This window comes from Myripristis murdjan, chromosome 5, assembly GCF_902150065.1.
Source record: "Myripristis murdjan chromosome 5, fMyrMur1.1, whole genome shotgun sequence".
Lineage (NCBI taxonomy): Eukaryota > Metazoa > Chordata > Actinopteri > Holocentriformes > Holocentridae > Myripristis > Myripristis murdjan.
The window spans coordinates 17,724,181-17,749,419 of NC_043984.1; the positions used below are offsets into that span (position 1 = coordinate 17,724,181).

General features: G+C 43.7%; 1 protein-coding gene across 1 annotated transcript in view; it reads left to right on the forward strand.

Annotated features, from left to right (window-relative positions):
* Nucleotides 1-25,239, forward strand: part of erc2 (ELKS/RAB6-interacting/CAST family member 2) — a 33,287-nt gene that overhangs the window by 3,094 nt on the left and 4,954 nt on the right. Inside the window, exons 2-15 of the mRNA XM_030051621.1 lie at nucleotides 6,998-7,432; nucleotides 7,764-7,838; nucleotides 10,019-10,174; nucleotides 11,217-11,384; nucleotides 11,703-11,870; nucleotides 13,392-13,529; nucleotides 13,760-13,900; nucleotides 14,139-14,279; nucleotides 17,140-17,342; nucleotides 20,576-20,587; nucleotides 21,054-21,177; nucleotides 21,282-21,442; nucleotides 23,159-23,306; nucleotides 24,163-24,759. Of these exons, the coding sequence (XP_029907481.1) occupies nucleotides 6,998-7,432; nucleotides 7,764-7,838; nucleotides 10,019-10,174; nucleotides 11,217-11,384; nucleotides 11,703-11,870; nucleotides 13,392-13,529; nucleotides 13,760-13,900; nucleotides 14,139-14,279; nucleotides 17,140-17,342; nucleotides 20,576-20,587; nucleotides 21,054-21,177; nucleotides 21,282-21,442; nucleotides 23,159-23,306; nucleotides 24,163-24,759 (2,667 nt within the window). The remainder of the gene's footprint in view (nucleotides 1-6,997; nucleotides 7,433-7,763; nucleotides 7,839-10,018; nucleotides 10,175-11,216; nucleotides 11,385-11,702; nucleotides 11,871-13,391; nucleotides 13,530-13,759; nucleotides 13,901-14,138; nucleotides 14,280-17,139; nucleotides 17,343-20,575; nucleotides 20,588-21,053; nucleotides 21,178-21,281; nucleotides 21,443-23,158; nucleotides 23,307-24,162; nucleotides 24,760-25,239) is intronic.

A 25,239-nucleotide genomic window follows, 5' to 3' on the forward strand; every position in this document is an offset into this window, starting at 1 on the left:
GCTGTGCCTCCTTATGTAAGTATACGCTTCTAGTGGGAGGGTTTGGTCACACCCACTGGGCTTGTTGAGAGGCTGACTGAGAAGCAAATTGTCAAATTAATTATGAAGTAATTTCAGGCCAATCACCACATCTGTCTAGTGTAGCCTCTCCGATTGCTTCAGGTGCCGCAGGCCTCTATTAGTGTGAACAAATGTCATAAATATTTTATATTGTGAATAGTGACAACTGTGAATTTATGCCTCCTTTTATAGCATCTTGGCAGGAGAAGAACTTGTCAATGCATTCTGGCATTGCAATTTTTTCTTTATTTTTTTCCTGCAGGATCGAGTTAACTGCGACTGAAATACCAGTGACAGCTTACAGAGCATCATCAAGGCAGCTGATGGTGTTGACTAGAGGAAATTATTTGCCCAGTACTGTTTGTGCTGGGTGTATTTACAGTAGCATATTCCACTGGCACAGGCTGTTTTAACTCAGCATCATTTGCATTGAATTCAGCAGAATTTGTTGTCGTGCTGAAGCTGAACTGGAGCTGCTGGAGGGAACTGACTGTGAGCTTGAGCATACCATTTCTGACTGAGTCAGGACCACGGCTGCTCAGCCACCCCCCAGTCAGCCCTCATCAACACAGTCCCCAAAATGGAGGCTGAGCCACCCATATCACTGCTTTGTCTGCAGACATGACATGCTTTTTGCTGAAACGGTCCTGTGAGCTGCAGATTGTTACATGTCACCGTGCTGTGAAAAGACAGACGCACATGTGGTCAGGATGGGGCTGTTTGTCTCTCAGTCTGATGTTGTTGGGGGTTGGGTATTTGTGTGTAGTGAACGCTTTTCCCCGGATGTTGTGATCCCTGCTCTGCTTAGTGTGAGCACATAGCGCACGAGGTACAAGGCCCATATATGCGTTGGTGTGTACTGTATGTGTTTGCATCTGTGTGCATGGGCATACTTGTGTTTTTGATTAGAGGTCACTTACCTTTGTAGTTTGGCTCATAATAATGATAATGTAGGCACAGTGGGTTGAGTCATCATCGTAACTGCGGGGGCCTTGCTGTGTGTGTGGGAGCTGTGTGGTCACAAATATCACTTTGCACATATTGTTCATACAGTATATGTGCTGGTACAGTAAGTGTTTGCACTGATAAATTAACAATTGAACTGAATCACTTGTGATGAAGATGAAAGAATAAACTTAAGAATAAGGTGGTGATGTCAATTAGCTTGCCCATTCATTGATACATTTATCTATGGCAACTGATGAAAGGCTATGATACTGACATTTTTGACTATGTCATGGCATACTGAGCACATGCGGAAATAGGATGTATCATGTGAACAGCAATTGTGCTCAAAAAGCCCATGGCTCCTTCTGTGGCAGCTACCTTCAGTCTGAGCTCATAAGATGGCTGCTGCATGCCAGAGGATGAACAAGATTAGATGAAATGAGGAAAGGCAGGGAAACACGTACCAAGAGAATGGTGAGAGTGAGGTTTGAGTGGAAGATGAGAGAACAAAGCAGAGGGGATAAGATGTGTTAGAGTGCACTATTGTCTTTTGCTCCCTCACATCCAGTGCAGGGCTTTACATCAGATCAGAGCAGTGTTAAAGTTAAGACCAACCTACACCACCAAAATGTGCATCGTACAAAGTTGTTTAATATCCAGTTTTAATTATATTTTTCCTTAAAACAAATCCGGTCATATTAATCTCATTTCCACTGTATTTTCCAGAAATGTATGTCAGTATTGAAACAAGGCTAACATCAAGAAAATAACACTTTTGTTTGAACATTTGTTTTGTGTTTAATTTCCATTAATGTCAAGTGAAATTATTCACACTATTTGCATTGTTTTATTCGCTACAAGAAAAATACAGTAAGATTTTAAGTCTCATTTAGATACATTTAACTGTGTATTTTTGCAGTATAGCAACAAGTGTAGCCACCTATGTAAATGAACAGTTCCCCCCAAAATAAATTAAAAAAAAAACCTATTTTCCCACATACCCGCACTCTAATCTATGGCTCTAGGTAGTTTCTGTGTGATTTTGCAAGCTTTCCAGTCTGCAATAACCTTCCCTGTTTCCCTTGACCCCAGTACCGTGGAACTGGATGGGTATTGTTTTATGGAGGTCAAACTGTCAAAAACTTCGATGTGAAAAACTCAGCAGCACCAGCTCTTTCCATAAACAATGGCATGAATACCGGGCATAATCTACAGTCTTTGCTGGTGACGAGTTTTGTTGGGAACTATTTCTTGTCAAACTGTCTGCCCCAAACGAGTACGAATTAGAGGTGTATAGATTCAATTTTCCAGTGTTATTCGGCAGGAATTTTTTTCCCGAAGAAACTCTTTGCCTATGAGGACTCTGGACTGAACTGGATGGACAGAAGTGGAACTGTCTTCATGCACATGTAGGCTAATGTCAGCCAGTATTGTTCACTCAGTGCTGTATTGTATCCTGCTAAGTATAAACCAAGCAAACATATTGAAAGAAAATAAATAAACAAAGGTGACATATCTTCTATTCTTTTATTCTGTAGCAGAACTAAGTAGAACATGTAATATCTGCCCCAGCACATTCTAAATTTTTCAGATAATAAACACAAATAAAATAAAAAATTCACTTGATACATTCCAGAATATTCATGCATACTGTTTGAAAACTAAAGTTTTGTGAAGAAAATAGTTCTTCTAGTCTCATTCAGTATTGATATTCAGCTCCTCTGCACTGCCCCTCTTCTCCAGTTTCTGCATTTACACTCCAGCTTCCCTTTAGCTGAGCGCCGATGAATAAATGCCATGTTTGCTGGCATGGCTGTGGGTGTAATTGTATATTGTCAGCCATCGTGACATACAACACAGAGATTAGGAATGCAGTGAGCAGTAGGCTGCTCTGACTCAGCTCTTTTGAGCTGTCCATGTGTCAGATATGAACACCCCCCACACACACACCCACATGCACACACAAAAACACCACACACATGCACATACTGTCTCTCTCGGGAACCTGCAGCTTCTCTCGCATCTGCCCCACAGCAAAAGTGCTGTATGTCACAATTATGCAATCACAATACTCATTCCAAAACAATAAATTTAATTTCCGTTTTTACCTTCTTCTTAAAAAAAATCAGCCACATTCAGTTACATTTTATGATGAACTTGTTTTTGGATGTCAGGCAGAACGTAATAATCACCAGGCGGTGGTCTAGAATTTTGGATGTGTATGCATCTGAGCGGATACCATTTGACATTTGGGGATATGTTTTGGAGAAAACAAACACACACACATAAACAATGTTTGCAGAAATGGCTATCAGAATCCAATTCATCACCTAAAATGTAGCTCTAAAAATGATTTTGTAGATCTACCACACAACAGATTTGTGACAGCCAGCGCTCCACCCAAATGTTGAGAGGTGGGGGCAGTGCAACTCAGCATCTCTCCTTGACTCTGTGAAACCCTTGCAAGCTCATTTACAGGATCTGCAGCGAAAAAGAAACCCTCTCTGGAGACAGGGTGACCACAGCCTCAATATCCGCTGAGTCATGACTGACGCACCCCAGTAAGGACCCTAAACACAGGCTGCTCTGCTGTGGAGGATGGGGAGTAAAGACCATAGGCATTTTAACCCTTGATGCAATTATGCAAATGGAATCATTGGACTGCCTCCTCCAGTTTAGTTCCAAGACGACAGATTATTGATCAGGACAAAGAGGGGGAGTGCAGATGAGCTGTGTCAGATGAGATGACAGAGCGGTAAGATGCAGGGAAGGAGAGAGAGCAAAAAAGGTCTCAAGAGGATTGTGCGTTGGCTTCGGTAAACACCCCGGCAAGGAAAGGTGGAGTATCAGCCAGGGTAGAATATCACACAGTCCTTGGGAAGGAGTGTGTGTAAAGTGGTTGTCAAGATTTCTGAAAGCAGGCTTGGGATTTTGCATTTTAATGCCTGCCACACACTAAATGGCTTTGGTAATACAAGGCTAGCAGCAGGGCCAATATTCACAGGCACTCAGGCAGTCGTGCTCTATACATTCAGAGCTCGTACAAGGATAATTTTGTATGCAACATGACAATGATGACTACACAAATAATGTTTGCTATTGCTTTTAATATCCCGCCTCAAAGGCTCCAATCACTCAAGCTTACAAGCTTAAAAGCATTTCATGGACAGCAGTTTATCAGTCGACAGCAAGTTATGTATTTCTGATGCTTTCTTTTAGTTTTTCTTTTTTTGTGTGTGTGTGTAATATTTCTTCAATTAAGAGTGATATGCAGCCACAGCGGTAGAGTAAAATACATTTTCAAGTGAGGGCAGCAGGAATGGGAGTAGGTGACAGCATATGTGTGTGTGAGCAAATGGACTTCAGTAAGTGTGAAATTGAAGATTTGAGAGGTTTTAGGTGGTTTTAGTATACTGGCCCAAAATGGCTCTGGCTTGCATAAGGAAGCGTGACCAAAGCTGTGAAGTAAGATGCACTGGCACTGTCCAGCAGAGACTGCATCAGCTGCCCCCTGATGGTTGGAAGAGCACATGCTTCAAGCACATACCATGCTTATTCTTTGGACACTCTAGACACACTGCCAAGAAATATTTTTTAAAGAAAGACTGAATGACATAAATTTTCTCAGTTTGCTGTTTTTACCTTTTGATTATATTTTAGGATTCTCCTGTGTTGTCCATCATCCCTCTATTATATTTAACAAAATATAGATTATGTCAATAAAATTATGTCAGTATACTACTACTACTTTAATACTATTATTAGAACCACTATTGTTAATAATGATAATGATAATAATAAAGTGGATGGCTGCTACTACTGCTGCTACTACTGTTAACAGTTCTAATAACAATGATGTAATAATAATAATAATAACCATTTTCCATAACCATTTTCAAACCTCACTTTCACCTCTTTCCAGAAAGGTCATATTGGAGTCATGTTTGACTTGAGGTATATTGGGAATGTGATAATGATGTGTTGATTGAAGGATGAAGGCTGACAGCAGGACAGATGGATGGGAGGCTCTCATTCAAAACTCGCACCGTTTTGTGTTGAGCATCCAACTCTGCTGCCATCACGCTCTGACGCTGTGTTTCACCATACATTTGTTGTTTTTTCTGTTCATTCTGCCCATGCTCTGCAGCTGCTGGATGCCAGGAGAACCAAGGTTTGTCCCTATGTTTGCAACAGCTGTTGTGTGCACAACATAGAGTCACCTTCAGTGTGACGTGTTTTTTCAAGACGCCTGGCAATCCCTTTGCACCATACACCCCCCTTCCTATGATTCCTCTCTATCCTCCAGAAGGAAATGAAATATTTTCAGCAAGTTAGCCTGTCCCCTTGTCCTGTGAAACCTTCCTATTGTATTTTCCCCTATACACACACTCTAAAACGGTAGAGCGTGGTTGGTTGTTTGATTATGTCACTTTAAACATGTCTGGTGCTCCATCCCCCCTGCAGTGTCTTATATCTTTCAACCCCCTGGACAGAGTAAACTGGGTTTGATTTCAGTGTAAGGATCTTTTTCCACTCCTTGAAACCCTGATAGGGCCATTTTCTGGACATTGATTGATTTTAGGCCTCACTCTGGAGCATTGGAAGAAAACTTTGACAGTCATGATCCATTCTGGGTGAACTAATCTTTGACAGAAACTGGGCCCTAACATTGCTGCAAGAAACCCAGTCCAAATACCCCTACACACAATATAGCATTTAATTTAATTTTTTTTTTTTTTTTTTGGGTTCGTTTAATAAGATAAAAGGCACATGCAAAAACAGATACATCTGCATACAGTCACACATACTGCATACCTATCCATTAGGGCTGAACAATTAATATTAAGTGTTGTGGTGCTGATGTAAGAAAACATATTTGTTTTGTTCAGACCCAAGCAAAAATCAAATAATTTTAATAGTTTTTGCAGTAAAAATTCTAATTATGATGCCAAATCTGTAATTTTCACTAACATTGCGAATTACCTCAATTACAATATGTCTAAAAATACATGCTATATGAATTTTGTGCATATTGTTCAGCTCTACCATATGTATATTACACACCCTTATTCAGAACATGCTCTCCCTATTGGTTAAGGATAGATTTTGTCGCAGTGTGTTTGTTCATATCATATTTGGACCAGTTCACCTCTAGATGATAGCACACAGTCTTAGCCGACGTTCGATCAGCTTGCAGACCCCTCTCCTAAGAATATGATGCCACTTCTGAGGTTTGAAACATGATATCTGTATCCAGGCCTTTGAGGCTGAGGCAGCCACAGCAGCAGCAGAGAGCAAAGGCTTCTGCTGTGGTACTGGAAAGTATTGAGGTAGTCGGGGGTCGTCGGTCAAATGCTTTGATTAGCAAGAGCCCATATGAAGTTTGCTGACATGCATAGAAGCAGAGCCCCCTCTCACAGCACACTGATGAATTTATCAGTTTGACAGCTTTGATATATTAGAAGACTTAATGTATTGTCCATGCAAATGCCTCTTGTGATTCCTAATGATTTAATATTCAACAAAAGTTAAATTTATGTAGCAAAATGAAAAGAAAAAAGTCTTTCTTCTCAAATCTTCCCTGAAAAAGCCATTTTAGCTTTTGGCAACACCAGTTTGTTGCAGTGTATTTGCTTCCAATGCTGTTACAAGGTAAGTGTCGTGTCCACCATGTTAGACGTAGTAGAAGTGTGTTTACATACTAGACTCTTTTAAAATGTTTTCTTACAGACCCTCGTGGGACAGCGTTTCAGAAGTGTGTATTTGTGTGTGGTCACCTGCCAAGTGTAGAATTAATAAAGAATACTTTGCACTGTTATTTTTTTTCCTAGAATGAATTGCATTAATTGTTGAGTGTCTGTGCATGTGTGCATGCATGTGCGTGTGTGTGTGTGTGTGTGTGTGTGTGTGTGTGTGTGTGTCTGTGTGTGTGTGTGTGCATGTGTGTTTGCGTGTCTGCCTGCACTTGCACATGCACATTATCCCACAGCATCTCCAGCTGACCATCCAAGCTCTGCAGGATGAGCTGCGCACACAGAGAGACCTCAACCACCTGCTGCAGCAGGAGAGCGGCAACCGCTCAGGTGCTGAGCACTTCACCACCATCGAGCTGACTGAGGAGAACTTCCGCCGGCTGCAGGCTGAGCACGACCGGCAGGCCAAGGAACTCTTCTTGCTGAGGAAGACCCTGGAGGAGATGGAGTTGCGGATCGAGACTCAGAAACAGACGCTTGGTGCCAGGGATGAGTCCATCAAGAAGCTGCTAGAGATGCTGCAAAGCAAAGGTCTGCCACCAGGGCCGGGCCGGGCCTCTGAGGAGGAGGAGCAGGAGAGGGCCAGGCGTATCGCTGAGGCAGAGGCCCAGCTTGGACACCTGGAGGTCATTCTGGACCAAAAGGAGAAGGAGAACATCCATCTGCGAGAGGTATTGTATAACCAGGTTTATGTCTATATTAAATGAACCTCAGTGATTCAAAGACCTGAAACAGCTTGTTTTTTTATCTTTTCATCACTAGAGGGCAATGCTAGGCTTCACATGAACAACAATCTCCGCTGTGCTGCCTAAACTATAGAATATTGTTTATGTAATATTTTAATAGAAATTTTGAGCTGCATGAAAAATGTCCCAACTACAGGCTATGCATGCCATTTAAAGTCTAGCTGCTTTCTTTCTAAGGTTATGGTTTTGTTTTCCCCAGAGAACACAACAAGTTCTGCTGTGTTTTTGCTACATGATTCGTTGTCTTTTGTCTAAGGAATTGCACAGGAGGAATCAGCTACATCAGGATCCAAGCAAAACCAAGGCACTGCAGACCATCATAGAGATGAAGGTAAGAGGCCTGATTCACAATGGACAACCTGACCACAACAACATGCAGTCGTTGTCATCCGAAACAAAACGTGGTATGCGTCAAATGTTTTGTGCAGTAACTGATGCTGAATTTAATCATTCCGCTACAATTGTTTTAATTTATTTTTGTCATTATGTGGGGGTTGTGAACGCTCTAACTTTGATTAAGGGTTATAAAATGAACCTGACTTGACTTTGAAAGTGCACTATGCAAAATTGCGCAGGGTCGATTGAAGTGAGGACCCTTTAGACTCAACTGACAAACTGGAATAATGATGTACTCAGTGAGTCGGTCTGAGGATAAGAACCATGTGGACTCTACCAACAAATTATGTGCTTAGTCCATGTTCTTTGTCAGTCTCAAGGGTCCTTACTTCAGTCAACCCTTGACAATTACCTTTGATATGCAAATATACATGCATATATAATGCAAATACATACATATTTGCATTATATGTCAAATAATACATTTGCAATACAATGCAAATGACATTCATGTATTCCTTTCCTTAAGACTAATGCAACAGTGATTTGTAAATGATAAATGGACCCATCTTGGATTCCAAGAGTGCTGTCTCCTCAGGTCAGTGCCTGTTGTGTTGACACTGGCAGTAGAGAAACAGAACCATATGTACTGTACCATCATCGAGTTCATCAGCCTAGCTGCAGAGGCCTGACATCACTTCCTCAAAATAAATCATGACATCATCGCTGAGCTGACACAACCCCTATCACTTGGCTCGACTGGCGCTGTGCAGGCCCCAAAATCCCTGAGGATGGTCATGTGACCGACGGATTCTGGGATCCTGTGGATTTGCATACAGAGCGAGGGGAGGCCCGCCTCCTATGCTGTGAAGGAAGTCCCTGCATCTCGCTCTCTTTTCTCTCCGCTTCTCCGCTGCTGTGTTGATGCTGATGGAGGCATGAGTAATCCTCCCTCCCTTACTCCATCCCTCCCTTTCTCCCTGCATCTCTCTCACCCTCTCCGCCTCACTCACCAGAGACAGCACAGAGTACATAGCCTGCCTGCTGCTACCATGGAAACAGGTGTGGTTGTTTATGACAGCGAGAGGCCAGTATGCAGAGAGATAGAAAGAGAGAGAGGCAGAGGGAGGGAGGGAGAGATAAAGAGCAAGATTTACTGACCAGGTCGATGTACCAGTGAATACATTTGGATGGAATAAAATCTCTCTCCTTTCAAGGTACAGTATTTTGTTGTATCTATTGCAGTAATGTTCTGTCACTGATGTTTGTCTCGTAACAAGCTACACGGAGACTGAGATGAGATGCATTGACTGGCAAAGCGCATACATATGCAGTGCTCATGCATTGATGTTAACCCCTCAGAAGCATCAAGGGTGGTCTGTCATTTCTCATTTGGGTGAGGAAGGGAAGGTAGCGCAACTTCATCTGAATGTTCCTCTGTGGTCGGCTGTGATTGACCCTGCCAATGGCCACAAGTTCATAAGTTCAGAACCACCGGGAGGAAAGGAGGGATGAGACACAAAAAAGAGAAAGAGAGAGAAGGCGTGGAACAAGGTTGTTCTATGCTCTGCCGGAGAGGGAGATGGACCATGGCTAATCTTAAAGACGTTGTATTATTTATTTAAAAAGCTGTGAAGCTAAAGCTGCGCTCACAGTCGCAGTCCAGAGACTGGCTTCTGCATTGATCTGCAAGCAACTACAGCAAAACACGGCTGTTACTTTTCTTCTTTTTTTTCCTCCACACATTTCTCTCTCTGGTTGGGCTGATCTCTGTGCTGGATGTGTGCTCAATATTTCCCAATGGTGATTAATCCTCTGAGCAGCCGCAAGTAGCTGGGTGGAAAGCTTCTGATTTCACCCACAGATACTGCAGTTGCTTGCAGCTACATCAAAGAGCTCCCTCCAGTCTGTCTCTCTCTCTCTCTCCCTCTCTCTCTCTCTCTCTCTCTCTCTCTCTCTCTCTCTCTCTCTGTCTAACTCTCTCTCCCTCTTTCTCTCTCACTCTCTTTCTGTCTGAAGTTCTCATTCTCGCTTGCAGTTGCTTTCTCCCCCCCTCGGTTTTTTCTGTCTTCTGTCCTGGAGCCTTTCTCTTGTTTAGGTGTATTTGCAGCATGCATCTTGTAGAAATGCCAGCCTGGGTTTTGAGGTGTGTCTCCTCTCCATGTTTTTGTGCAGGATACCAAGATTGCCTCTCTGGAGCGCAACATTCGGGATCTGGAAGACGAGATCCAGATGCTAAAAGCGAACGGCTTGTTGAACACTGAGGACCGAGAGGAGGAGATAAAACAGATGGAGGTGTACAAGAACCACTCTAAGTTCATGAAGACCAAGGTAGATGCTGTTTGCAGCACGAATGCACACACACACACACAAAGAAAGTGAAAGTGAGATTATCACAAATACACACATGCTGTTGCACTGTTGCTATGCAAACAAACAGCATTGTGCTTTTCAGGGTATAAGCAGACCTGTGCAGAGTGAACTGAATAGGGCTGACCATGTTGGTGAAATTAGCTAGCTTTAGCATTAATAGACTGTGTCATCAGCAAAGTGTTTCGTTGGCAACTATGTGACAGATGCTTGTCAGCTGTTTTTGAGCAGTGCTTAACAGTGTCAAGAACACCAGAAACTATCCAATTAGCAAATTGCATCCTTTGGCATATTTAAAAGCACTTAATTATTTCATGATAGTACTTGGACTTGTTTGCTGTTGAGTGTATTATTTGTGGTCTGGTGCTGTGAAGTGTATACCTTTCCAGCAAGTTGTCTACTCCTACTACATTTGCATGCCCACAGAATCAAAGTGGCAGCTTAGATTCATGTGACATCAGCTAGTGCTCCGCTGCTACATGGCGAGGACTAATTCTGTTTTCTGTTGCCATGTGGTCACATTGTGAGCTGTTAGAGCCAGACTGTCAAGCTTCCAGCATCCCTGCCTGTAATCTGTGATCGCGCCAAGGTGCATCCTCTGTCTCTGTGGGGCACGCGAGCCTCTCTGGACCTATGGCTCTGTGTTTACATCCTTCTCCTCCTATTAGTCATCCAGGCACAGACAAGCTGCAGTTTTGTTATTCTATATTTAGAGCTCTTTTCATCAATCATGGATAGAGATGATGTATAATACATGATGAATGCAGGGGAGTCAGTCCCAAATGCATTTTTAATGAGGGAAAAGAGTGGTGATAGAAAATAGTAGAAAAGCTTTAGTGGCTAGCCTACTGTTCTGTTGAAAGTGTTTTTTTCCACTCTCTCTCTCTCTCTTTCTCTTTCTTTCTCTCGCTCACACACACGCACTCACAGACACTCGTACACACACACACACACATGCAGACAACCTTTCATGGCATGTCCTCTGTTGTGTGCCTCTGCTCAGATTGACCAGCTGAAGCAAGAGCTGTCAAAGAAGGAGTCAGAGCTGCTGGCCCTGCAGACAAAACTGGAGACCCTCAACAACCAGAACTCAGACTGCAAACAGCATATAGAGGTGCTCAAAGAGTCTCTCACTGCCAAGGAGCAACGTGCTGCCATCCTGCAAACAGAGGTAAACACAGACAAATCAACCTAATCCTCTTACAGCAGCAGGGGTTCTCAAACATTGCCATCCTCATAGCCAAACACAGCAAATCATAGTTTTGCCGTGGGGCCCCAGGTTTGTTAAAACATATTACCACTTTGTGCTTTTGGGGCCTTCAAAGAAACACCGCCAACTGTTCTAAAATCACTGTATGGCCTCTTATAAGTTACTGCTTAACTGCACTTCACTCCAAATTATGTTTTATTATTATTATTATTATTATCATCATTGCTTAAGGTAAGCCCACCATATGTTCTAACTTTTCTCGGCTGTCTCATGTTTTAGGTGGATGCTCTGCGTCTGCGACTGGAGGAGAAAGAGTCATTCCTGAATAAGAAAACGAAGCAGCTACAGGACCTGACAGAGGAGAAGGGCACTCTAGCTGGAGAAATCAGGGACATGAAAGACATGCTGGAGGTCAAGGAGAGGAAGATCAACGTCCTGCAGAAGAAGGTCAGAATGAAAGTTATATGTCAGCCACATCATTTGATTTATATGTCAGCCACATCATTTTTTGAGTATTCCTGACATCATCGCCTTATGTAGTTATAACACAATAATTTGTCTTTTTCCCGAGAAGTTTGCAAACGCTCCAAGCGTGATGAAGAAAGGGATCTAAATCGGGTCTAGTTATTCCCCCCATAAAATGTCTGCTGAAGAAACAGTCCAACATTTTGGGCAAAATACTCTACATACAAGACATGTATTTCAAATAGACATGATACACTGTGTAAATAAGACCGCCTCAGATTTTTTCAGTGATGGAGCTAAGCTAATGACTCCCATAGACTTTAAGTCTTTATGCTAAGCTAACATGAAATACTACCCATATGAACTGAGCCACCCGACATGCAGATGTGAAAATGGTATTGAACATCTGGTCTGAGTCTGGAAATTTTTGCACAAAACAGTGTATTCCTTTAAGTTGTAGATAGACTCACTAGTGATGGGTATGTTTCATCCTCCAGGGAGCCCAAACCTGCAGTGTGCTCAGAGGCTGCTTGTGGCAACTCTTTCCTTTGTATTCAAAACTTTAAAGAATTAACCACGCCTGTTTTCATTTGCAAACAGTTATAACAAAAACTGAAATATTATACAGCATATAGCAGTATTTCACCCAATTGTGGTGTTCAAATATACCTATCTACGTACCTGCCTATCCTATTGATTGATTGATTGATTGATTGATTGATTATCTAGACAATCTTTTAAAAAGCTACTGGCCCAGCTGTAGGTAATTTTGGTATATTTTTTTTAGTCTGAAATTTGAAATGGTTGAGGAAGGGTAGAGGATTGTTTTGTGGGGTTCCTGTGCTCTGGACTAAATCAGTCGGTCTCTGAAAACACAAAGTACAGTGGTTGCTCTCTCCATTAAGGAGGGAGAGAGTCTCTGTTGCTCTCAGGGGGAAAGTGTCCATAGACGGACAAGGAAGAAGATATTTCTGCCTCACTGGCTCTTGTGTGTGCTATAAATACACACTGTGTTACTCGCTCTCCCTCACCCTGACCTCCTCACCCATTTCCTTTGCTTTTTTTTCTCTCTGCTGTATTTCACCCCCGCTGCCTCATTTAATGCCACTATCCACTTGTTTCTCTCTCTTCTCTCTTAATGTCAAAATCATTGTCTTTCTCCTGCTGTGATCTTTTGATTTTCTTTCCACGTTTTCGCTCACCTGTTGATCCAACACAGAGTTAATCCCACACAATAATACACACTCTCATCTAATAAAGTCAGTGTGCATCTTTCTTTCTATATTCATACATATATTTTAAATTCATCTGTAGCACAGTTATGTATTTCAAATCTACAGTGTATCCCCTGTGCCTTTTTCACGTATGGCAGCTTTGCTTTATTTATTCTACTGCTCTGGTTTTGAGATCATGCTAATTTCTTGACTTTCTGGCTCTCTTATTATCTCTGTCCCTGTGCCACCGCCACCCTGCCGCTCGGCTTCCTCCCTGTCCTCGCATCAGATTGAGAACCTGCAGGAGCAGCTGCGGGATAAGGACAAGCAGCTGGGGAACCTGAAGGACAGGGTCAAGTCTCTGCAGACTGACTCGAGTAACACAGACACTGCCCTGGCTACCCTGGAGGAGGCGCTGTCTGAGAAGGTAAAGCACTGCAGCACACTGCAGATCAGGATGCGTGATGAGATGAGGACTCACCCCTCTGAGTGTGACTACCTGCTGGGGAACTCAATCAGTATTGCTCTTTGGGGGGCCAGTTCGGTGTGAGCGAAGTTGCTCTTCCCGCTGATATGATTTATGTTTGACTTCAGTAAAGTCAGTCATTCTACTGTAAAATCTCGTTGTGTGTGTGTGTGTGTGTGTGTGTGTGACAGGAGAGGATTATTGAGCGTTTAAAGGACCAAAGGGAGAGGGAAGACAGAGAACGACTAGAAGAAGTGGAGTCCTATAAGAAAGAGAACAAGGACCTCAAGGAGAAGGTCAACACCCTGCAGATGGAGTTAACAGAGAAAGAGGTCAGTGAGTAAGAGAGAGCGAAAGATGTGTGTATGCGTGTATATTTAAGGGTAGAGGCAAACTCTATATATGCCTACATTACACACCTTTGTTGTGACTGTCAGTCCTTTATGTGGTGTGCTCTACTGTATTGTAGCCTCAGTATGACTTTCGGGCAATGTGACCCAGTTAAGAGCCGCTGGGACGTTGCTGGTTTGGACCTGTGCTCACGGTCTGGGCTGTCTGTCCCCCTTGCAGTCCAGCCTCATTGATCTGAAGGAGCACGCCTCATCGCTGGCTTCCTCGGGCCTCAAGAAGGACTCCAAGCTCAAGTCTCTGGAGATCGCTATCGAACAGAAAAAAGAGGAGTGTAGTAAGTTGGAGACGCAGTTGCAGAAGGTAGGTGTGCATCTCCCAGTGCGGAATCACTTTTCATGAAAAACACAATACCATCTGTAGGTCTGATTTTGGTTTAGCTGAAGAGGTAATTATGAGTTAATTTGGCACTTCAAATTGAATTTCTAAGGTAAACTTACCCTCAGTGCAATCTGTCATCCAGATAGTTTGCGTGATTTGACGATGTTTCCAGTTTGTCATGATCACAGAACAAGACCCATGGTGATTTTTATGTGCATCTTTGTCATTGCAAAGAACCGTGGCCGTTGCACCTTCAAGTTCTGTGGTCACGATCTTCCCTGTCTCCCTTCATGCCAATACGATGGGCTGGATGGCTATTCTCTTGTGGAGCTTAAACTGTCAAAAAGTTACACGTGAAAACTCAACAGTAGCAGCTCTTAAAAAAAAAAAAAAAAAAAAAAAAGCATGACTTGAATACCCAACATAATCCAGTGCCCTCAGGGGTGAAGAGCGAAGAGGAACTATTTCCTCCCAAAGAGCACGGGCAAACTTTATCTATCCAAGTGAGCTGCTACTCCTTCAGGTTGGACAAACTCAGTTTGCCGGCAGGAGTTTCCGACAGATTACTTGTGGATTATGATGAGTGTCTGTGATAGACTGCACTAGGGGTTAGAGAGAAAATATTCCATCCCTTAACAAGTCCTTTCTGCATGAATTCTCTACCAAATCTCAAAATGGTTAAATTGAACAATGTAATTTAAGGTAACAATGTTATGCTAAATATTCAAATCTTTTATTTTATTTTCATCAAGGGTAATATTCAAATATGCTTCTCTCATAAGAAGCATGACTAACCATGAATTCCTCTATAAAACACACTGTGTCTTTCCACAGATACAGAAATGTTGCACCAGTGTGAAAACTACTGCTGTGAAAAAGCCTTAGCCTTCATCTTATATATAACTTCCATACTCCAGTATAATAATAAACGTTATTTTGGCAGAGCTCTTCTGTCTGAATCCAAGCAGTGAACCTACCTACCAGCTAATTAATGTAACTGTTCTGTTTTGTCCTCTGCAATCCCTCCTCTAACCGGCTGCACCACTTTGCCAGGCCACTTGAGGGGAGCAGATAGTCTGTTAGATACTCCGTCTGTCTCCTCCCATTCCATAATCCAGAATATCCATTTCCACACCCCTTCGGTTGTTTCGGTTGTGTGTCTCCCTCAACATGTGACATGTTCTGTACCGAGACTGTGTTTCTTCTCTGTCAAACATGTATTGTAACATGTCTGCTGTTCCCTGATCCTGCTGCTGTTCTCTCCTCTGGCTAAAGCTAAAATCTAACACTGCTCTCCTGGGTCTCCCCCTCCCTTCCTCAACCCCTCTCCCCCGCCCCCCCTGTTTGCAATGTAGCAAGCTGAGCATCTATTCAGTCAGATGAACAATCCTGTAAGTCCCTCTCTGGAGCTCTCTTGAGGCACATATTGAAAGCATGAGGACACAAACATGCTAGATGGTGATCATGCCAGCCCCAGCACAAGTTTTGCTTTCACCTACCAACTTGATGCATGTCGATTGTTGCACTGTTTTGGTATTTAGCTTTACACACTGCACACAGGATATAGTGCAATTGATTTGTTAAACTTTTTTTTTTTTTTTTTTGAGGAGACGTTTTGTAGTGAAGTTCCTGTTACATACATTATTTTTTCTAACAACTGACTTCATTTGGTCAGTTAGGTTTTAAAATATGCACTACATATATTAGTAGTAATAATAAGTAATAATGCTTTTTGATGAAGCTCTGCCTTTTGGTTTATCTGCGAGTGGTTTGGTTTATTCCATGCAGACTTATTGATTATCCCACTTCAAATGTTGTTATATTGTGCTATCAATTAACTGAAAGCAGTCTATTTTAGATTAATCCTAGCCTCACTCCTCATGCTTAAAATATGATACTTACTGGTGGCAGCCAGACTGACTTAGACCTTGTTGCTTCTATCTCTCCATTCTTTGACCGACCATTGCCAAGATTGTGCAGCTTTGTTGGGTTTTGCATGACATGGTCTACCTTGTTGCATGTGTTACTGTCCCTGTTGCCACGCTTCACTGTTGTTTCAATGTGGTGAACGTAGGTGAGATGCAGTGGTAACGGTTCACTCTTAGTGTTTGAGTAGATGCTTTTACTTGGCTCTGTATAGTTCGTGCGCTCGTGCGGCCTGTGTTGATATGTGTGGTTGCGTATTGTTTCAAAGGTGATGTGTACAACTGATTTAATTCCAGGAGAGAGTTACAAACTGTTGCCATGACGATTAAAGTTGTCCATCCTGACCAGACAGTGGTGCTCTGATTAGTGTGTGACAATTACGAAGAAGACAGAATTTTGAATGAATAATCGACTGCCAATCAAATTGCTACTCTGAGAAAATACTTGCAGCATCTGCAGTGTTTTACTTATCGTACTGCATTAAAATTCTGTTAAAACACAACACACACAAACACAAACAGACACATACACAGTCCTGCATACCCACTAAGTGCCAAGTGACTGGCTGTCTCAGAGGGCTGTTAAATGGAGCTAAATAATAGCTCTGTTAAAGCTAATGAGCCAGCACCAGTAATGATGCCCTTGTCCGTAATGTTTTACACTGCTTTATCCGTTCAGTCAGAGAGAGAGAGCGAGCGAGAGAGAGAGGAAGAGAGAGAGAGAGAGAGAAAGAGAGAGAGAGAGGGAGGGGAGCAGCTAATAAGAGACACTGGCTGACTGGACTGTACTTGTCTCCTCCTTTGGCAGTAAACCTGTGTGCTTCAATCGATGTGTGCATTGATGCCATAACTCTAACTGAGCATGTGCGTGTGTGTTTCTGTGTGTTTGTGGTTCTCTCTGTGGTGTGTCGGTGCAGAAAGCTCATGAGGTGGAGCAGCAGTCAGGCTCCAGGGGCAACCCAGAGTATGTAGACCGAGTGAAGCTGCTGGAGAAGGAAGTGGCTTACTACAAGGAGGAGTCCGGCAAGGCTCAGACAGAGGTGGAGAGACTTCTGGACATCCTGAGGGAGGTGGAGACAGAAAAGAACGACAAGGACAAGAAGATTGCCGAGTTGGAAAGGTACCTAACACAGACTACCTAGAGAATTTGGTGCAAGTGCTCAATGAAATGTTGCATTGATGTAATTACTCCTTTTCATCTCATCTTATTCATTATATATATAGTGTTATAATAATTTATAGTAGAAATAATGATTGTTTGTCCTTGTCAACAATATGCTCTGCTAGCAAAATTCTAAATGTTATTATTTCAAATCATGTGTTGCAGTTTGTGCTATGATGTGACACTGTGGATTATATGTTCAGTTTCTCACCCTGGACTTTTAACATAACGTAACAAAGTTCGGCTGGCATCTTTTAAGTGCCCTATGCTGTGTGTTTCATATTTTAATTGAGCTCCTGTACAATTTTGTGTAACTCGTGCACATTGCAAGTAGTCATTTTCTTGTTGTCAATGTGCCTGCGTGACGCTACGAAAATCTGTGAGCACATGGTGGTGCAATGGTGCAACGTGAATTCAGTCAGTGGACCACATACATAAAAAGGCAGCCCTCTCTGGTTTCTGTCCCAGCTCACAGTGCAGTTACATGCCCACATTTTCCAAACTGGAAGTGGCTAATAAGCGTATGATTTGCACTTTGGTTAGTGGCTGTTGATTCCCCCTGGAGGCTATACCATCTTTATTCACCTGGACACAAATTTTAACTCGGGCCATGATTGTTTGGACTGCATGAGATCCACTCATGAACACTCTGCCTTCGATAGCCCCTCTCCCCTGCCGTAGAGTCCTTGGACTTAGTCTTACTATCCCACTGATGATAGTGTCCTTCCCCAACCAGTGATAGCACCATTTGGTGTCAGTGTCATGCTAATTTATTAGTGGTGTTTGAATAACTGAGTGTTCTTGTCCTTCTTTGCCATCTTTACCCACTTTCTTTGTCCTGTTCCCCTCTCTATCTTCCGTTTCATGCCCACCTTTCTCTTTCCTTGCTCTCTGCCATTGACGACTTTCAACCTCGGTCTTGAATCATTTTCCCTCTTCTTTCACCTTTCCTCAATCTCAATCTTTTTTATCCATCTTCCTCACAATTCTTTCTACCCATGCCTCCTGACTTTCTCTGTTGTGCCCCTGACACCAGCCCCCCTCCCACTGCCCCTCGCCCCGCCCCTCGTCCCGGTGGCAGAGCCCCCCCTGACCCGCTCCCCTCTGTGTCCGCTGCCCCCCAGCAGATAGGGGGCATGGTGTGGGATTTCCTGGGAAAGTGAGTGCTCTGCCCTGGCACTTCAGTTCGGCTGCGTGGTTAAAGTCTCCGACTGCAATGCTGCAACTGCATCTGGTCTCACCTGTGTGCCTGGGTCTGCCTGCTGTCTGAGGGATTCACAGATCTTTATATCAGAGTGATGGGCTCTGTTTTTCAGTCATTCGTGTCATTACTTTGCTCATGCACGTGATATAAAGATCCCTGGATTCATGCTACCTCTGTGCAAACATCTGCTCTTATTTCTTTCATATGTGTATGTGTAATGGTGGTTGTTTTATGTTGGTGCTGTGAATGGTTTTTGGCCCGTGTGTGTGTGTGTGTGTGTGTGTGTGTGTTTATGCTGCATGTCTGTTTATGTTGTTTTTTTGTTATTTTTTTGCATGATGTGGCTATCATTGTTATCAGCCATCTATCTCTGCACTGATAGGAGAATGGGGGATTAAGATAAGGAATGTAATGTGTGACAAATTGCCACAGTAGAACAGCATGTGGAGTATAAGAAATTGTGCACATATGATATTTCAGTGTTAAGCTTCTTAAAATCATCATACATTCCGCATACCAGTAAACAAAGATGCCAGTATCTGTCAGATCATATATTCCGGCATATATTCTGTGATATTCCTTTGATTCCCCATAGGTGTTATTCCTCACTGTGGTTCCTATTGTGGCTGTTTCTTCAATGTGGCATGGTGAAGTCATACAGTCACACAAATCACACCAAGGTTTCAGCCAACCTGCCAAATTCATTCAAACCAAATTCAACCATTGACATGAAGCATAACTGAAAAAATTCTGAAATTATAACCAAATCCAAACCTCTATATCTTGTCACAAATTACATTATCCACAGTTTTATAAGTGAACTGACTCTGTTCAAGTGCTGTTACTTGGTGTGATTTTACAAACTGCTCTTGTTTCTTTTTCCTATTTTAGTTGAATATAGCTATGCTAGCACTAAATGTTCTTTATTAACAACATATCTTATTGTACACCACATGCAAGCACACACATGCACACACATGCAAACACATACACACACACACACACGTACACGCAAACACATTTTTGTGTTTTTTCGTGGTGTTGGCTGTTTGTTGTAGCTTATGTAGGAATTTCCTGTCCTCCTGCCATGAGCACGCTTCCCCTGCCCATTCCAGCCACCCATCTGCCCTCCTCACCCTTCTTCACTCTCACCCTCTTTAACTCTCAGTCACCCTTGGTCCTCAGATTGTCTCTTGCTCCAGCAACATCATCCAACCATCACTCTCTTCTCCAGTGATGTTTTTTAGTGTCCACCCTCCTGCTCTCCTTCCCAGCCCTCCTCTGTCCTGCCTTGCCCCACCCTGCCCCACCCTGCCTAGCTTGCTCTACCAGATACTAAGGGAAATGATCAGCCTAGTGGCCTGCATGAATAGTGCTGCTGTGCTCCAGGTCTACATGCGCTCAGTGAGTGAGGTGCTGTAGTAGGTAGGGTCTGGACTGAACCCTTGGTCCTGAAGTGTGTCAGTTCAGTCGGGTCTCATCTGTCTGACCTACCCTGCTTCCATGACTGATTCTCTCACTAGCTCACTCCCTCTCGCCCACTCGGTCAACCTTGCCGTCCAAACCACTGTTGGCTTCTCCCTCTTGCTCGGCGCTCAAACCTTCTCTACCGCCCTCCTCTTTTGCCCGGCTGACTGCTGCCTGTCTGACTGCATGTCTGCCACTCCCAGGCTTGGCAGCAGATGCACATTGTTTCATATTTTCAGAGAAGGTGCATCCTGCATAAGCTGTGTCAGGTTGCAGAGCAGCAGCTGTCACAGGTGCCTTTGAATTCTCCCATGTTGTCTGTCGAAGAAAACACCCTGATCTCCTCCGGGTCTTTTATGATTTGTTTTGGAGGTGTTTCTTTATGTCTTGGTTCTAATGTCTCTGTGTTGTTTGTTTTTACTCTTTCCTCTTTGTCTCCTTGTTTGTGTCCAACGCTGCTTCCACTTGCCCTGTCACCCCTCTTGCTGTTCCTTTTCCTTCCCCTAATCTCCGTCTGCAGTCTAGCTCCCAGGTAAGTAATGTCTTGGCATGGCCCCCCTCCTCTTCTTCCCACCTCCATCCTACAAGTGCAGCCACCCCCATTCTAACTCTGGTGCCTAAACTTGTGAGTCATTTCAGCAGACTCCTCTTACACATTAACAAGAAATTACAAATTCATTGTGGTGCATATGTCTTTTTTTCTATCCTGGTGAAATCATGATTGGTACCATTTCAAAACTGAACTCATTGAAAGTGCATCTGACATGACTATCCATTATGCTGTACTTGTTGTACCTGTTTCTGTCTTATGTTTATTGTTGTGCTCCATGGTCTATTACTTGTGCTGCTCACACATCTATTCATCTTTGACAACACTGATGCCACAAAAAATATTTTTTTTCTGTGTTTCTTGGTCAGTAACTGTAAAGTGGAGATGTAGGATTCAAGGAAATTACTGGTTGTGTGTGGGAATTTTGTAATTGTTTGTGGTTTTACAGACAAGGAGGCAAAGACCAGGCAAAGAAGGGTTCAAACATCAAACTGGGACCCCAAGGGGACAAGAAAGGCATGGGACAGGACCCTCGTAAGGACAGTACCATGGACAGCAGCCACCATATAAAGGTGCGTATTTACTCATGAATGATATGCTGCCCTGATGACATGCTTTTGTGGAAAACGGCATGTGTGCCCACATAATGTTTGTTGCGTGTGTGTTTGTGTGTCAGCTGGAGGAGCTGATGAACACTCTGGAAAGGACCAGGCAGGAGCTAGATGCCACCAAGCAGCGGCTCTCCTCCACACAGCAGTCGCTGCAAGAGAGGGACAGCCACCTGACCAACATGCGACAAGAGCGCAGGAAACAGCTAGAGGAAATCCTGGAGATGAAGTTAGTCATCCTCAACAGAAAAAAACAATCATTTTTTCACGGGGATGGAATATGTTGTTGTTTTTTAGGCCAATACCAATATCCAGTATCTTCCCAGCCATAACAGCTGATGCCATTACACGTTTATGTAAGAACTGGAAGAACCAGAATACATATGTGCAAAACAGGTTCCATGGGTCAGGCAGGATGTCTTAAGATGAAGGGCTCTAGTTTCGCAGACCAGGCAAGGCGGGGGCGTAGCGCAGATGCGCTTCGCCAACTGGGTGTGGCCAGGCGGATTTTCTAAGTTTGGCACACCGTTCTCGGTGGCGCAAGTACTCCGCCGTCCCTCCTACCGGCGCAAGGGAGGAGAGAAGGCGTGGAGTGGGTTTGACACAGCCGATTCACATGTAACCAATCAAATGAGACCCTGTCCTCGCCTTTAAAATGCGCTGCGCGAAAGCGTAATGAAAGTTTACACAACTGACATGGAGGTCTATTGCCGCAGGCGGAGCGGAGCTCAGGAGACAGGCGCGGAGCGGAGACCGGCGAGCAGTGCGGACACGTCACCAAAACCTCACAGGCAGGCTTCCGGAATGTCAGGCACATGAACGATGCAATAAATACCGAAAAAACACTATTCAATGCTACGATCACAATCAGCACATACATATATCTCCATATCAACTGTCCCGTCACAGCTGATGTCAGATCAAAGGAGATTGGCACCGTTTGTGCTGATTGTGAGGTTTTGGTGATGTGCGCCAGCCAGCCAAACTTCCACTGCGCCGGCTCCGCTCCGCCTTGTGCTGAAAGTAGACGTGGTTTCAGATGGCGAGCTTTTGGCACCTCGCCTTTTGGCACGAAACTGTCACTGCGCCAAGCCGAATCTGTCGGCACCTCCCCCCGCTGCGCCGCCACTCCCATCTCGGCGAACCTCCGTCTGCGAAACTTGGAGACTGTCCGCCTCTGCCGTTTCGCCGGTCAAAAACTAGCGGGGTTCGCCTCACTGCGCCACCCCGCACTGCGCCGGGAAACTAGAGCCCGAAGTGTTTTGTAAGCAAAACACCATGATAGTTTTATTCTGTTGCTAATCTGACAGTTGTATTAAGTGTCACACTCTAAGGAAAAAGGTCACAAAACTGCCAAATTTCACAGTCCACCAAATATAGGCACTAAAAAATTATTTTCAGTCTGATACCAATATTTCTTTTCATAGCTAATAACTATAGTCTGCTTATATATTGGTCAATCCTAGTTTTTATTTTTAAGTTATGTGCTTGTGTTTGGACAGAAACTGACACTGTTTTGTTTACAGCTTTTAAATGTCATCAGAAATCTTGCTTATGTAAGCCTTAGTTATTGTAATTTTCTCTTTTTGGTTTGAATGAATACTTCAATATCAGCACTGTGACAATATTGTAGTGATCACTATTTGTGGTTTTACAAGATATTTACACACAAGGTTTATGATGAAATCTGGATGAAAAACAAGCAGTCAAAGGCAAATCGTAGAACCGCGAGAATACTAATAAGTTCAGAAAAATGCATCTCTTTACGGGAGCCTTTAATACCAGGAAATCAGCGCTAATGCAACATCATGATATTAAATCCAAAATCACAGACAATATCTAGTCTCATATCACAATATCAGCATAGTAATTATCTATCAGCCAATACTTTTCTTTCTTATAGGATATGAATGCAGTTGCCTTCATGATGTTTTTTGTCATTCAGACAACAAGCTCTGCTGGCGGCCATCAGTGAGAAGGATGCTAATATTGCACTGCTGGAGCTGTCTGCCTCTAATAAAAAGAAGACCCAGGAGGAGGTGCTGGCCCTGAAAAGAGAGAGGGACAGACTGATGCACCAGCTCAAACAGCAGGTTTGTTCTGGGGCACGCTGTCAAGGAAAACATTTGGTGTACCTCAGCTGGTTGCCAAGGCAACTTGCTAGTTTTTTCCAGCTGATCTACAGGAACCAGTACATAAATCAACCAAGTAGACCTGTGACAAGGCTCTCTGTCACCCTCAAAAAGCTGCTTAAGGTTTCATCGGCAAGGTTGGGAGGAACTGATACTACATACAGTACTTATCAGTGTGGGGGAGTGTTACTTTCAAAACTACCAGTAACTTATTGCATTACAATTTTACTGCAACAGTAAAAATCATTATAATAGCATTATGAATATATGCTGTCTTGGCCAAGTCTCATAATCAATGTATTGCACGTTCGTCTTCAAGAAAAACTTACCAACCCACAAATTACCCACAAATTCAAAACAGTGGGAATACTTCCACGATGTTAAGGCTGTGTTGGCCCTTTGATTTGTTGGCTGAACACGGGTAAAATCTGCAGTAAATCTATACTTCCTGGTTGTGGCAACAATCAGGGATATGTTTTTTTTTTTTGTACCAAGAGAAGAATCGGGAAAATCAATAATGTAAGGTAACAGCTTGGTTATTTGAAAAAGTTACTTGGCGCTTGATTACTTGAATTGGACCAGTATATCAGGTCACCAGCTACCACAAAAAAGTCATCTGAGTACCCTAAATAATTTCTTTGTAACACGTTACCCCTAACACTGATACTTACATACGTGTGCTTGGGCTATTTTCCACTGTGTTGCCTGGCTTTACCTACTTACATACCCAGTTACTTGATAATTAATGCCAAAGAGTAAGTGTCCCTTAAAAATTGGGGAGCATCATTGCTGTACTAACCACTTTCCTTCTCTGCAGACACAGAGTCGAATGAAGCTGATAGCTGACAACTATGAAGACGAACACTATCATCCCCATGGTCCTCACCATCCCCAGCCTCAGCCCCCACACCCACAGCCTCAGCCGCAACCACAGTACCCTCACCCTGCCCATGCCCAGCAGCCTCCATACCCCCACGCCCCACACCCACAGCACACACAGCACGCACAGCATGCACAGCATCCACAGCACGCCCAGCCCCCTCCACAGCACCCGCACCCACAGCAGCCCCAACCACAGTATCCACACCCTCCTCATCCACAGCACCCTCAGCAGCACCCTCAACCTCCCCCTCAACACCAACAGCACCCACGTCCCCCGCAGCCCCAGCACCCTCACCAACAGCACCCCCAACATCCGCCCCAGCACCCCCACGCAGGACATCCCCCACAGCAGCATCCCCACCCCCAGCACCCCCATGGCCCACCCCAACCAGGACCCCACCCTCAACATCCACATCCCCAACATCCCCAGCACCCCCACCACGCCCAGCATCCACGTCACCCACCCCCGCACCATCGTGGAGGGCCAGCCCGAGGACCCCCCCATGCTGGTCACCGGCCCTCCCCAGACCAGGTTAGATGCCTCCTTTACTTTCTTGGCTATCATGCATTTTTATTAAATGCTATTTAACTCTTTATTTCACCAGTCAACTCTTTACATGAAGCTGTTTCCCCCACTACTAATTGCTGGCGTTGGTAAATAGTGTGAAGTTTGTAATTTCAATCTTTGATATATTGTGTGTGCATTAATGAAAAGGCCTCTGGGCTTTTCCTTTTACTTTCTAATGTAATTCAACCAACCAGATATAGGACCTACTTGTGTTGCTATAGTTCAACACCGCTGTGGCTACACAATTCAAAATGCACTCAGTGAGAATTTTAGTGAAAAGTAACAGCTAATGAACATAGCTTTCATGTTACAACATTGATTCCTCACTGACATTTGCACTTACTCGTTGGCATGCCTGTTTTCCCATCTGCCGCTCTGCCTGCTGTGCAACTAACATCTTTTAATCAGCACTGACTCCAGCAACTGTCTACTTTCCTCACTTCA